We start from the raw sequence: 15,860 nt of genomic DNA, 5'->3' as shown, positions 1-15,860 counted from the left end.
TACAATATTTGAAAGAATTCACTAAAGTGATCATCTGATCATGTCATAAATGAAATGGGTAGGTTGGAAGAGAAACTGAGAAGGTACTACATGAGAATAACCAGATCAATCATAAAGAAGTAACGCTATTATTGAAGTTGAAGGCTGTGGTAATTCTGTATAGGCAATATTACAAAAACACTAAAACACATAAGAACAAAATGATATCACCAACACAACTAAAGCAATCAAGACAATGATTATACACAGTGGAAGTTATATAAATGTGCAGAGGGTAACAGAATACATTAAAATAAATAAAATAAACCTATTGTGTGTTTTGCAATTAAGTGCATGCTTAGTTGGAAAATTAGGCTGAAAATCTGCATAGTTTGGCAACAGTGCATTGCTGACTCACCTACAAATACACATACTAACTCAGGTCTGAATAGGAGCATTCTGTCCCTTAGTCACAGCAGTAGGGTTACTGAACTTCATCACAGGAAATAATTATAAGTGTTAATCTTTTTATTTAATTTGCAGAAAACCATCCATTTTACTGAAAAAACTGCAAAGGGATATATCATTCCTTATCAGTTTTCAGTAAAGATAACAGTAAAAATTAGAATCGTACGAATAGTACTTATCAAGTAAAACAGTATTAACATTTAGGACTAATTTTTTTTTCTGAGAAAAGTATCCATTTAGGACTAATTTGGTATTGGAATTTTTATGTACTCTATCCAATGAATAAGCTATTAAAATCTTAAATTATTTTGCTTTTACCCTATATAAGTCCTACGATGCAAGTGACAGAGCCTATGTATGATGTCAAAACAAGGCAACAACAGATTGTTCCCAAGGTAGCAGTACAAACTGAACAGCACAAGCAATGTAGCTACCTCAACAATGGAGGTGTTTCTCTGATCCACAAACATTTCTAATAACAAACTTAAGATTTTCATAGAAGTATAGTATAGCTCGGAACTTTTCTTTAGCAATTAATTCACAGCTCCTCTTATCACTGTGCATAAACAGATAATGTTCAGATTTCAATTCGTTAAATTTTCTTTAAATGTTAGTTTCTACCAGTTTATGTTTGTTTTTCATTACTCTTCTCACTGTTTGTTTGTTTATTTGTATATTTGTTTACTTATCTCACACTATTGCATGTTGCCATTATCAGGGCTAAAGATAAACTCTACAGCCCTGCATTAAATAAATAAATAAACAGATAAAATAAATAAAATGTTTGTTTTTCATATTGGTGGTGTGGAAATAGATACTACATCGTATAAGGTTTGTTTGTACAACAGTTTCTGACAGTTGAGCATGCGCACATCGACTTTCCTGCCCATAAATTCCAAGTGTGCATGCTCATGACAGTCGGAAACTGTTGTATGAACAAACCTATAAAATAAATGATTTATTATTATGCAAAATCCATGTTTCATCCACCATCACAATACTTTCCAAGAAAGCCTTCCCCTCCTGTTCATAACGCATTAGATGTTGCAAACTCAGTCCCATTCGGTGTTGTTTCTGCTCATCTGTGAGACATTTTGGCATCCACTTTGCGCACACTTTATGGTACTTCAATCAGTCGTAGATTATTGAGTATGCAGATCCATGACTGAAATTCAGGTTCTGAGTCACTTCGTCCACTGTACATCTCCGATCTGCCTGGATGAGATTGCTGCAACAACATTTCTTCCGTAATGAATGTGGGGGACTGCCAGGGTGCAGGTCGTCCTCCAGTGATGTTTGCCCTTGTTGGTATCGCTTTGTCCACTCATACACTTGGGCACGCGACATGCAATTGTCCACATACACCTTCTTCATACGGCGATGAATTTCAATATTGGTGAAATGCATTCGGCAGGCTAGAAACTGCACCACACTACATTGCAAGAACTTGGACGCTCCTGTTACTGTGAACGTCATATTCGTCTTGCTGCTTCGCATCACTCCCTGTCCATGCACGTTGGCCAATCTTGGAAAATACAGCTCTTAATCAGTAGTATCAACTCCAAAACTTTCCCCCATGGTGGCACATAACCTAATTGTTGGCAGCCGATTTCTCGTTTTCATTTAACTGACCCTCGTAATAAGACATACAAAAAATATGATCAAATTAAAATGTGTTATTACAAGATATTAAAGCACTCACTTTATTAAATTGTGACATAAATTGCCATATATAGTGTCCCATTAACGACGCAAGAATTTCGTAGAAAAAATATTACTGAAAAATTACAGATATACTTCGCCACTCTGCTCGCACACTCCTCCTCTTTCGACACAATATCCAATGACCTTCCCACACAGTTGCAGTTCAATTTCGCCAACGACAAGTTGAAAGGCAGTCAGCTGCTCATTCACTAAAGAAGTTCGCCAAATTACACATTATTCTCCTCCCCACCAAATGGCAGTGTCCTTAACTTTTGCCTTTATTCTATCCACTAGTTGATTGTGCTAAATTTCCTAACTGCAAAATCAATATTAGGCAGTGTATTAAGAGCCGAAGTAAACATTAGTATGCTAACTAACCAACATAAACAGTACATACCGGAAGTTTTCACAATAATAGTTGTCGACATCTGGTACAGAATGCCATTTTTGCAGATCAACTCTAATTCTGTCAGTTGCTAGTAGACAATTTTCTCCATCCTCTTTTTCCTCCTTGCTCCAACCAGTCTTTAGTATAACTGAAAAGAAGAATTAGAAGAAAAACAGAACTTTAATTAAATGTTATTTACTCATTTCTCCCAAGTTTACAACTATTAATTATTTTATGACTTACAAATCTGTGTTCACTTATATTTAATTGTAATAGACACAGTTACCAGGAATCATGACAATGTCTGAGAAAAAAAAAATAATTGCCTAAATAAATATTAAAACAGACAGCCCATGCATGGAAATGACAGCAACATGCCATTACGACCTAATGTACGATGAGAAAAATACCAGGTTGAAGCATATATGAGGAGGAATAGATAAGGCAGAGCTAGAAACGAAATAGTAACAACTGCAGTAGCAGTAGTAGTAAACAAAGCACAGAGAAGAAAAATTAGAAGAACAGAGTGAAGGAAAGGAGAAAAAAGGAAAGGAGAGGGAAGGGGAGGGCAGAGAAGAGGAGACGAAAGGGGAGGGGAAGGCAGAGAAGAGGAGACGAAAGAGGGAGGAAGCATATGAGAGAAGGAGAGGGCAGAAGAAAGGGAGAGCAGAGAAAGGGGTAGGAGGGAAAGGAGGAGCGATAGTAGGTTAGAGGAGAGGAGAGGGTAGGGGAGATGGGGAGGGGAGGAGAGGAGTGGGAGGGGAGATGGGGGAGGGGAAGAGAGGAGAGGAGAGGAGAGGAGAGGAGAGGAGAGGAGAGGAGAGGAGAGGAGAGGAGAGGAGAGGAGAGGAGAGGAGAGGAGAGGAGAGGAGTTATAATACAAAATTTGTTAGTTGCCTGGAGATGGTCCTAAAATTTAATCTTCTACAACTGCGTAACTATGAAAAAGTAATCTCACACAACTGTTGAACTATGAAAAGGCAGTGTTAAGTTCTCTGTAATTCAGGGTATGTACACGATCAAAATTGTTGCATAATTTCGTAAGAACTAAACTTTATTTTATAACTGCATGATAAAGATATAGTGAATTAAATTTAGTACTGTCTACACTACAGAAGCTATGAGATACCATTTCGTTTCTTGGTTCTATTTAACACAGTCTGGTCATACCCAGATGGCAATACTACGAGTATGTTATTTATTCCAAATTATGTTACTGAATAATGAAGAAAAATCCCTTTTCTATTTATATATACTATATACACAGCATTCCTACACAGACTGGTCCCACTCCAGCTTCTCCTTAACAAAATTTGTTGGCAGGTGGCCAGTGGTCATACACAGCTCCACTCTCTACAGCTTAGTTTCCTCAGGACAGTCGCTCCATACTACCATCTTAAAGCCAATAAAATATGACTACCTGGGACTGGCTTGCATAGAAACGTTTCTATACTTTGGAAATTTTCCTCAATTCTGAGGTTTCTGTCCAACAAAATATTATATACAAAAAAAATAAACATTTCCTCTTTCACACGAACATTCCACATATGACAGATTTCTGTATAGTATTACATCTTTGCCATCTGTCCTAATCATCAGAAACTTTATCTATCATCCTGAATTTCTCCATCATAATAGTTGTACATTGTGGTCGCACAGTTAGAGGTCTTCCCTTCTGTTCCTTTCTCCAATCTTCCATTTCTGCACCATCTTTGGTAATGTGCTGTCTTCCATACCTTTTTCTAATCAAAGACACTTAAAGTCTCATACCATACTTTCACCTAAAGTCTGTCCAACGTAAAAACAAAGTAACTTAAACAAATGCACGTAGTTTTGAGATCTCTGAATTGGTTGTGACGTGAACATATCTATTGGTGTTCTTTGGTTTACTCCACTTTATTCTTTTGCTAGACAGAGTATAAGTGCCCATCTTTACTTTTATCAAAGAGCTGACATATTTTTAGGTGGACATGTGGCAGCACACTCGGCATGCGAAGTCAGCATAAAGGTAAGCCTCAACCTAAGATAACAAAGCTCATACTATGGCTGACAAAAGATGCATACTCTACAGTACATGGATTCAAACTACAGTATAAATTGCGTCCAATAAATGTTGAAACTGCATCATAATTATTGCAAATACTGTAATTGACGATAAAGGGTCCTTACAAGTTTATTCATAAAAATATTTCAAGATTTACAGCCAATTCACGCACAATTTGTCCACTTAAATACTGTTGTCTTAAAAGATGAATTAAAAAAAACTGAATCACGAAGATGGCATACATTTTCTCTTGAGTCGTACATATTTTGCAACGATTCAGTTACGTTGCAAATGATGTTAATGTTTATAATTCATTTTTGTAATATTACTCAGAAGACAAACAAAATGTAATCATTTAATTTACAACCAAATAAAAAAAAAAAAAAATATATATATATATATATATATATATATATATATATATATATTATATATATATATATGAGTGCATATGAAAAGTGCTCTTTATACCCCAAAGTAAGTCATTTGGTTTCATTTATACTTTATAACCTATATCTTAAAACAAAAAATGCACACAGGTTATCTGATCTGATGGACTTACAAAGTTTCGAAAAGAAAAGAAGAAATTATTCTCTATATGAGAATTTCTCTTACCAAAACTTCTTTCATCCATATTAAATTAACTGTTACTTGTCAGTTTATTTTTCACAGTACAAACTCATGAAGAAAATCTATTATGGTTCTGATTGGGACTAACTCGCAATTTTGTATCTTTCTATTTCTAATACAGACCAATCAACTTTGTACTGAAAATTTTGTATATCATGTGCATCATTTCCAGATAAATCTACTTGTACATAATAAATATGAACAAAATTCGTCCAATAGCTTAGAAGTAGCTGCTGTACATAAACAGAATGGTCGAAACTACTTTTTCGGTACCAACGACGCTGAAAATATTGAAATCAATTTGTGAAGGAACACAATACTTTCTCTTTACACTTCGAATAATGAGAAGGTGAGAAAGAACATGACAAATCCCAGACACTTCACTACACGGAGCTCAATTTTTATTTCTACTAACGGAAGGGTTTCAGAATTAAAAAGAAAACTATTTCAGTACTGTTAAGAAATAGATCCTTTGGACTATTTTAGTCCTCCTAAATTGAGCTCTGTCTATTCTCATTAAGATTCTTTGGCAATATGAACATCTTTCAAAGGCATACTTTCCATAATTTTATTCTCTAATGATATATGGATTAATATTCTGGACTAACTCATCTGAAGCTGAACATATTTTTGTTTTGCAAAGAAAGTTCTAAGAATAATAACAAGTGTACACAAAAGAACATCATATAAAAATATTTTCCAAAATTTAGAAATACTGACCTTATTTTGTAAATGTATTCTTTTCCTCATGATGTTTTACATTAAAACCAAGATAAATTCAGTACTAACCCGAAAATTAATTATTTTAATACAAGATACAAATCAGAACTCCATCTACCCTCTATAAGTTGTTAAAAAAAAAAAGTTCACTATTCATGTACTACAATCTTCAATGCACTGCCTAATTATCTTAGAGCTTTGAATGGTCAAGAGAAGAAGTTTAGAACTGAATTAACAAAACTTCTCCATACTCATTCCTACTGTCCAACTGATGAATTGTTTATGTTTGTATATTAACATGTATTAGGGTAGACCAGGGTAATTGTAAACACTTTTCACTGGTTTCAAATATATTCCAACATTACACAACCCTCAGTAACTGTAAGCATGACAAAGAAACATTGTGTTATTTTTAGATCTTCCTTTTCCTTGAAAATGGGTTTAAAATAATAAGGTTGACTTTTTTCATCTTTTAATAGCTAGTTTATACTTACTCCACTACTTACATTTACCCCTTCGAGAGGGGGGTAATTGTAAACACCAATTTTCGCACAGGCTATCAGACACTGAACATTTTTTGTTCTGTTTCAGAAGAAAGAGCTGTACTCCTTCCACTCCAATTTTGGTCACCGGTACATTTCGTCCCTTTAACTTATGATATATGATGGATATAGGAACTCAGTACCTTTCCTGAGCTTCACGATAACTGTAGTTACTATTTTTCACATCTGTGACAACCCTCTCTAAATCCTCTACAGTGTAGTTAGGTGGGGGTCTATTTCTAATATAATTTCTTGGCATTTTGATTACTGAAAAGTACAAAATGTAACCATAGTAAAACATGTTTACAATTATCCCCAAGCAATTAAAACTATGGGGCAAATGTAAACACATCATAATTTAATGAACTGAGATTATGGGAGATCTCAAAACCATTGTAATAAATGTTGACTACTATACATTAAAAACAACATATTCTTAAAAAATAGCATTGTACGTTTACTATACATTAAGTTACTCATAAAAAAACAACATATTCTTAAAAAATAGCATTGTACGTTTACTTACAATGCCAGAAATGAAGATGAAGCAAAATTCTTTCTCAACTTTTTTTGTAGGCTCTTATAAAACATTCATTCACAAGTAAGCAGTTACTCCTATTTGGCGCCAAACTGCTTTGTAGGTTAGCCAACATGTTAATTTAAATACTCTCAAAATTAAAATTTTTATATTGACAGTTTTGTATTTCTCACAGCATTTCTTTACAATTACCCCCTGTTTACAATTACCCTGGTCTATCCTATATATTTTTGTATAATAATTTATTTCACATCTCAAAGCGACAATACTGGTGTAAGATCTACGGAATACATAGAATAAATTTAATGGAATGAAATAAAACAATATAAAGATACTGAACATGTCACAAGTCAAACAGTAGGACTCCCTGATCATATGGTCAGTAGCACAAGGCTTCCACTTGGAAAAACACAGAACACAAAATATGGGAGACACACTCAGCTTCTATGGATGAATGACAGTTCATGCAAATTAAATTAATAACAAATAATGTAAATGACTTACCATTCAGTATTTTGTAAGCATCACTTTCGAAAAATTTCATGGTCTGATTAAGTCTTGGAATAATATTGAATAATAGCTTGCGCGGTTCGTAACACCTGCAAATGAAAGTTAAATTTCACTGTTCAATGCAATTCTATTAATTTTTCAAGATTATATTATGTACACTCATGGAAGGAAACACTGGCCGGTTGAGAATATTGTCTTCATAGCAGCCATGCAGTACAGCTGTACAGAAATATTACATTATACTATCTTCATGATTCCACTCACTGTTTTCCCTCCCACGCATTTAGAACGAAACTAACCCTATTCTGCTGTTATCCGTCTCTAATTTAATCATATAATTCACGAAACTTCCAAATATACGAATTTAACAACATAAAAGTTTTCAGGTGCCTGCAATTTTCACATGCATGTGAAAAGGACATTAACAAAGGCTTATTGTCAAATGTGCAGTAGCTCATTGGTAAAATACTTTACTACGAAACAAAAGTTACCATGTTCAGTCCCAGCTTATTCCTTGATTTTTTTTTTAATTTGTATTTTCACGTGATATTAGTTTTAGTCCACTACTGCTATCATAATAATTTGCTCATATTGTATCTCATTAGTATGGCAATTTACTAACCTACCAGAACAGTGATCCATTTTTATGGTGCACATTTGTTGCTGTTAGCATTGAGCAGTTTTGTGTTTACACTCAAGATTTGAACTTTGATAAAAGGACTTGTGCTATTAAAGTCTGTTGTTATAAAATAACACACTTAAATGATAATAATATAATCAAATAATGACGATAAAATTATGTCGAAGTGACAATGCCACTTTTACTTTAACTAATAGCTTTGACAGGGCTTTCCTTATCGAAAGACTCTGTTTGCACCTCATGGTATATTGACTATGATACTTGTTTTTGATGTTAAAACCCCATGAGGATCAAACATGTTAATGACCTATATTTTGTCTTTCATTCATAAAATTAAATAATTATTTAAAAAAATCCAGTAATTAAATTTATGTAACTCTTTTATACACATGTTATTCTTATTTATTTTATTTAATATTCCATCTAAGGTTGACAACTCTCATTGGAGCCAGAACCGGACATTTCGATAAAATAACTGCCCAAATACCTACTGTGCGATTTCTACTTAAAAATGTAGAAAATATTATTATTATTATTATTATTATTATTATTATTATTATTATTATTATTATTATTATTACTGCTGCTACTATACTTTACTTTCCAAGAATTCATAAAATCTATCCAGTTTTTCAACCTTTTCATGTCTGAAGAAAACTCATTAAACACTTTGTTATAAATGATTCAACATCACATAACAGCTCAAGTCCATGCTTCAATGTGACAATAATCAGCAATCAGATTTGGCATCTAGGGTTGCCAACCCTCCCATTTTTTCCAGGATCTCTGGTATTTAGCCCTAACTTTTAAAAGTCTCGTATTTTTCTTTTCTTCAAGCATTTTTCTCCCTTATTTTGCATGTGGGTCATTCCATAATTTCGGACATGACACTGGGACTTTTTTGGGTTAAACCCGTTAATTACGTTTATTACTGTGATATGTTTTTTTTGGGGGGGGGGGGCAAATGTGGCAGATGTTCTTGAATTTGCCCTCTTTCGATCGACAAACATTTACACATATAAATGTAGCTTCCCACCATTCTAAATCATCTTTTACAATTCATTTTGTTTGAAGTTCAATCTATAAGATTTTTTTTTTTAATGTAAGAATTTAATTTAATTTTTGATCCATGTTGTTTCAGCGAAAGTTTTTTATTTTTTTATTATTTTTTTTTTAGCTGATAAAAGTTCTGCTTTTGATTTTAGTTTTAGTTAGTTTTTCTTTCAGACATTTTTTATTGACCTTGAAACTTTTATTATATTTTAAATCTGGACTATTATACATGTCCTTCTATACCACATTATCAGAATTAGTTTTAATTATATTCATGTAAGTTATACTCTGGTTTAATTTATGTCAACTGTATCATTTGGTGGTCAATTAAAAAAACACAGCCGGTCACTTGTTTCCATGAGTGTACAATTATAATCTGTTGATGTATACAACTTAAAATTAATTCCAACATACAGTTAAACTTGATTATAGCGTCATCAAAGGGACTAAAGAAATGTCACAATAAAAGAATGTCGAGTGTTGCTATAAGAAAAAATAAATACAGTAAATAAAATTCGAAGTACATACACAAAATTACATAGGCTATTTTGTACACTAATAATTCAATTTGTAATTTTATATGGACCTACAGTACTACAACCTTTTTAAATCCTTTACAAACTTTTTGTCTCTTTATTATTTTGAGAAATAAGAACACTGTACTGGATTGTAGAAAAAAGTGAAATAAGAGTAAAAATACTATTAAAGTACAGTAATTAAATAAGTACAGTACTCACAACTAAGAACATGAGGTGAAGATCTCTGTAATCTTTTTCTGCTTTTGTTCTGCAAAATATTGCATCTGTAAATCATTTTCAATAGTTCCTTAATGAAACCAAATTCACGGCATACATCAGCTTACATTTTGAAGCTTATGATTTGTCTCATAACATTACATTTATTTTCCACTTAAAACTTTTCTCTTCTTTGCACTTTTTTCTACCGTACTGTACATAACATCATCTGTTTGCAAACAACATCTGTACAGACTGAATTGAATGTCTGGATTACAGTATGATACACAACTTGGCTTGGTATTGTTTGTAAAGGGTTGTTGGCATGACACAAGAGAGAGAGAAAGTTTGGCCTACCCCACATTCCAATCTCTTTTCTTAGAATTCCAGTTCTTGACCCATGAAACGCTTTTGTCACAGTAAATGAAAACTGTAATGGTCACTAATGGCAGATTCCTCTCAACAATAGTCTCTATTTATTGTAGGACAACCCTCTTTCTTAAAATTCCAGTTCTTGGTCTATAAATGCTCTCATCACAGTAAATAAAAATGATATAGGTAACTAATGACATTACCACTATCTACAAATTCCTCTCTTCAGTTTATCGTTTAATGTGCGTATAATTTAATGTTGTTAAATGTCCCTATAAACAAGTTGTTTATTAAAATATATTTTTTAAAAATAATAAATCACTTTATTTTATACATATAACAATCATATTTCTTAATGACTGTCACTACAGCTGAGGTGCCGCACTAATCATGGTTGCTACAACCAAGTCGAACTGTATTTTATTACTAAGAAATTGATCACTAATGTTTAACTTAAAAAAAAATTATTTTACATAAATATCATTCTCTAAATGTTCAAGCAACTGTAATATATGTAATTTTATAATTACTTTATATTCAGATGTTAACACTGTATAAATTTGACCTCATTTGTCTATATCTGATACATAATAATAAATCTAAAGGTTTTGTTTTTCAAAATCAGCTAGAAAAATGTTTTTCAAATTGCTTTAATTATAAAATATTTTAGTAATTTCTGTTTTAATTTTCTCATGATATTGAAAATATTTATACTTACAAATCTCTACATCTCTTCTGTGTCAGCAGAATACCATCGGCAATGATTATGCAAGTTTTTACAAGAAATTCTGCTTCAGACACTTTCCTATACAGGTTCTCAACCAAGAAAACAACACTACTACGGAGTGGAAAGTGACACAGAGGAACGAAAGAGCGTTGAAACTGAAGGAGAAAGAGATTACATAACATTAGAACAATAAATTTTTATTCTAAATAGATTCACACACATCTCAACAGTAATAACTAGAGCTCAGATTTATATGCAATATAAAGTGGTCCTGCTACTTTGTATATATTTAACCACGCCCCCACATGCATGTAGTATCAGATATTTCTGGATACTCATGGGAAGCAATGCAGTCTTTAAAGAAACAAAACAAATTTAAGCACAGCATCTCTTGATAGCTCTGATGACCTGCAAGTGTAATAAGCTCAGTGCATAGTTCAAAGGAGACTACTTGCCTCCTTTATGTAATAAAGACTGGAAAATGTATTTATCAATTTACTTGATAACATTTAATATTTTAAATAAAGGGTGAGTCAAAAACACCTGACGGTTTTCTCAATGCAATACAAATCATACCCGCTGAATGTCACTGCTGTAGTGGATGTCCTTGTGTTGTATACGTTTTGGAGTTCAGTTGAGATGGAATGTTGGTCTACTGAACACCACATTACTGCGGTAGAGTTGTTTATCAAAACAGAGTCCATTACTGCTACACAGCGTGGGTTTTGACTGCAGTTTGATACACGTCATACACCTAATCGCAATAGCTTGATATTGTGGTTATGTTAATCATGTCCGATGAAGCACACTTCCATCTCTGTGGATATGTCAACAAGCAGAATTACTGATGCTGGGTTTTCAACAATCTTCAGGAACTGCACAGTGAAAAGGCGACAGTCTGATGCGGAATTTGTTCGGATGGCATCATTGGGCCTTATTTCTTCGAGGATGAGCAAGGAGTAACAGTTACTGAACTCCAAGCATTACATGAACATGCTAGAAACTCTTCTTCTGAATTTCGTCCGTGGTCATCGATAGTGGTGGTTCCAGCAAGATGGAGCAACAGCTAACACAGCTAGGATCTCCATGGCCATTCTTAGAAGATAGTCATGCAAATGAAGAGTGACAGCATGTTGCCAAGTTGACCACCTGGAACTACGATGCACTGCTTTCCGAACTCGTTCCACATTTGCAGGTGTACGAGCTGAATGAGGACGTCCTGGTGGCTTGGTATCCTTTATTGACCCCTCTGTACGCCATTTTGCTACCCACAATACCAAGGTATTGTGATTAGGTGCATGACATGTGCCAAACTTTAGTCGAAACCCACGCTGCATAGTGTAACAAACTCTGTTTTGATGAACAACTCTACCGCAGCAATGCGGTGTTCAGTAGATCTATGTTCCATCTCAACTGAACTCCAAAACGTACACAACAGAAGGACATCCACGGATGATTCAGCACATATGATTTGTTTTGCATTGCAAAAATCGTCAGGTATTTTTGACGCACTCAATATAATAAAAATCTAAAAACTTCATAAAAGCCATACTGTGTTAAAAAAAAAAGGTAACACATCTTAATATACCACATAGCTGTTTCAGAGTGCGTTTACTTCAACTTCAGTGGACGAACTGTTGCTGGCTGTTTGTGTCTTCCAGCTTACTGTCTCACTGCAGGTGGGGGTGTCTGGGTATGATGGTGGGGGGAGGTGGTGGTAACTGGGTATGGAGATGAGAGGAAGTGGGGATGCCTATGTATTGTCTAATACAATATCAAAAAGTACAAGCAAATTGAAGTTCAATTGGATATTGAGTATATTTTGCTTGTGTAATCTCGTATGTTTGTAACTTTCATATTACTATAACACAGCAGTAGGAACAAGAGCACATTATGTGTGTGGGTACCCGCTGCTTGTTCTGTGTCTTGACTGGGCAGGCGATTAGACCACCTCTCAACATGGCAGAGCAAGATGAATCTAGTGGAAGAAGGGATGAGGAGACCTGACCTGATAGTCCATAGCATGATAGACACTTTATATCTGCAACTAATGATTGTGCAACTTGTCTACTGTGTAATATAATTATTATAACATGCAAATATAATATTGAAAGACAGTACAAAACTAGACATACAACCACTTGTGATGAATTAGAAGAGGAGGAATGTTTCAAGATGTCGAAGGTCCTAAAGTAATCGAAAGAGGTATTTCGTAGAATTTTTATGTTCTTATGATTTCTTATTTCTTATATGACACATTTCGACCTCAAAGCTAGAAGATGACCATTACATTATAATTTACTACTGATAACGGGAGAAAGGGAACATAAATAATACGGTTTAAGAGTAGCCTACTGTACAACCCAGGGATACTTTTGAAATGTTATAAAGTATTGACTATTCCAACGTTATAATGAGGCTGAGAAACATGGACTATAATATAGGACAACTTCGAAGAATGGAAGCTGCAGAGATGAGACTGCCAGTAACAGAACATAAAAAACGCTCTGTTGATGGATTGAGAAGTTCAAAATCAGAGGCGGAATCGAGGCAGTTGAGCAATCTTAATTGAAATAAAATGATTGCATAAAATATGTTTCACTACATCTTCTGTTACTGCATCTTTCTGCAAAATATGTCCCTTTATCGAAAATTGTAAGATCGCAGGCCTGCCACTGCTAGCATCCAGATGATGTAAAGAGCTCACTTGCTCCTCACAGAACCCACTGCTTCCCATGCATATCCACTTTATATGCCCACATGCTGACCCCTGCTCTAATACATTTAATTGTTTCCTCTTTGATGCAATGTGTAGTAATTCCATGTGTTTTTTCTATGCTGGAAAATTTAAACTTCGTAATGTTGTCGTCCGTTGAATGAGGACATTAAGCCTGGCTCTCATGATGCTATTCGATAGGAGTAGGCTACGTGCCGACACTGGTTTCCCCTTCTCAATCATCATCCTCACCCATTACTTATACGAACACTTACACATACACAACATAACTCTTAACAAATACACATCATGTACAGCGTGGCTTGCCGAAGTGGTGTAAAAATTGAAAATGGATCACATTCTTGTCATCTATCCGCAATATGCAGAACCCGAATCACGCAAGTGAAGTGGGTAGGCATTGGATGCACATAATATATAGGCCTACACACACACATTGCAAACCACACTTTCTGAACCATAATTATATACCACGCACAACTAAAAACAGTTATCATTTTAGCTTATAGTGCATATAAATTCCGGCCCTAGTAATAACTTATGACGTCTTAACAGTAATAAGAGGCAATCCCACTGATTAAATGACAGATACTCATGAACATGTAGTACCTCATATATCTGAATCAACAGTAGTTCCAACCAATTGATAAGGAGAGGTATGTTCCATGGCAACCGTATCACACTAATGGGTGATGTCCAGGTGATATTTCCATACAGTGTGTCATAAAAATTTGAATTCAATGTTGCAGCTGTGGACAAAAAGTGGCATTTAAGAAAAAACCAATGCATCTATTAGCAAAGGAAGGCAATCATGTACCACACCCAAATACCATCAGAGGACTTTAGTATTTAGTATTTATTGTTAATAGTTCACAAAAGTACATAAACTTCATAATTTGAAGTTGATCTATATATGAATAGTAATTATACATAATAAATATACAATTTAATAACTAATTTATCTATCACATAACTATGTAATTTGAGTTGGTTCAAACTTGCACTTACATCTGGTTTCAGTGCATGTTTAAACCAATCATGATAACTATAAAGCCTAGAACTTCTGTATCTGCCACTTTTGACAATTCTCTACAATAAACATTTGTAAATCAATTTTCCTTGATACTTTAATCATCAATTCTGTTCTGTGACTTTCATATATATATATGTTTAATTTTAGGTTCACTTATACGTGATAACTAATCATTCCATATCATCATACCACATTCAGGTTAGCATTATCAGAAGACTTACACAGCCACAATATTCAATGAAATACAAGACAAAATTGATAACTGCATGCAAACCATGCCAGAGAGGTGTCAACCTGTTGCAAATCTTCGTGGAAATACAACTCTGACAATCTTTTTCTCTGTGTAATTAATTTTTATTTTTGTCTCTAGCATTTCTTTTCTTTCTATTGGGTAGTATTACTACAGAATACCCTATACAAAAAAAAAAAAATACCCTAGAAAAACTTTAACTTAATCTATTACACAACTATATTTAAGAATAAATTATAAATTATATTTTTTTAAATTGCAATATCCCTACATTTTTTAGTAGTTTATTTATACTTTTATCTCACAAACTGGAATACTTCCAGAATTACATTCATAACTAATTGCATTAATATACATGTATAACATACAGGAATTGGTTTAAATTTTCACTTTTATATCGAATAAATTATTAATCACTTGACTATGTCCTATACATTTTGCCACCACTGTACTTAATATATCTCCTTTCGTTCTAGGAATACTAGAACACAACATAGTGGAGATGAACTTGGCATATGTAACTATTCCCTAAAAACAACCTATAACGATAGTTACTCATTGCATATAAAAATGAATGTAAATACATCATTATTCACTGTAACACACAACGAAACTTAACCTAGTGCAAAAAAAAAATTAACGACGTAACACATTCTTATTTCTTTTAAAATCATAACATTGAAAGAGACAATAATATTGTGACAGCGACGTGAGAATCGAACTCACGACCAGCGTCCCGCAAGAAAGCAGATCGCACAGGCTCCACGGAACATTGACTGACGTCGCGCGGTGGA

The 15,860-nt window shown here is 33.9% G+C and overlaps 1 protein-coding gene across 4 annotated transcripts in view; it reads right to left on the bottom strand.

Annotated features, from left to right (window-relative positions):
- The window catches only part of LOC138704862 (uncharacterized), a 125,182-nt gene that overhangs the window by 67,058 nt on the left and 42,264 nt on the right, over positions 1-15,860 (bottom strand). For all 4 annotated transcript variants that reach the window (XM_069833199.1, XM_069833201.1, XM_069833202.1 and 1 more), the window contains 4 exons: positions 14,393-14,532; positions 11,041-11,204; positions 7,518-7,612; positions 2,549-2,687 (listed from right to left, as the gene is read on the bottom strand). In XM_069833199.1, coding sequence (XP_069689300.1) covers positions 2,549-2,687; positions 7,518-7,612; positions 11,041-11,204; positions 14,393-14,532 — 538 coding nt within the window. The remainder of the gene's footprint in view (positions 1-2,548; positions 2,688-7,517; positions 7,613-11,040; positions 11,205-14,392; positions 14,533-15,860) is intronic.

Source organism: Periplaneta americana, chromosome 8 (genome assembly GCF_040183065.1).
Source record: "Periplaneta americana isolate PAMFEO1 chromosome 8, P.americana_PAMFEO1_priV1, whole genome shotgun sequence".
NCBI classification, from domain to species: domain Eukaryota; kingdom Metazoa; phylum Arthropoda; class Insecta; order Blattodea; family Blattidae; genus Periplaneta; species Periplaneta americana.
The sequence above is the reverse complement of the archived record's forward strand: the minus strand, read 5'-3'. Positions and strand labels throughout refer to the sequence as shown.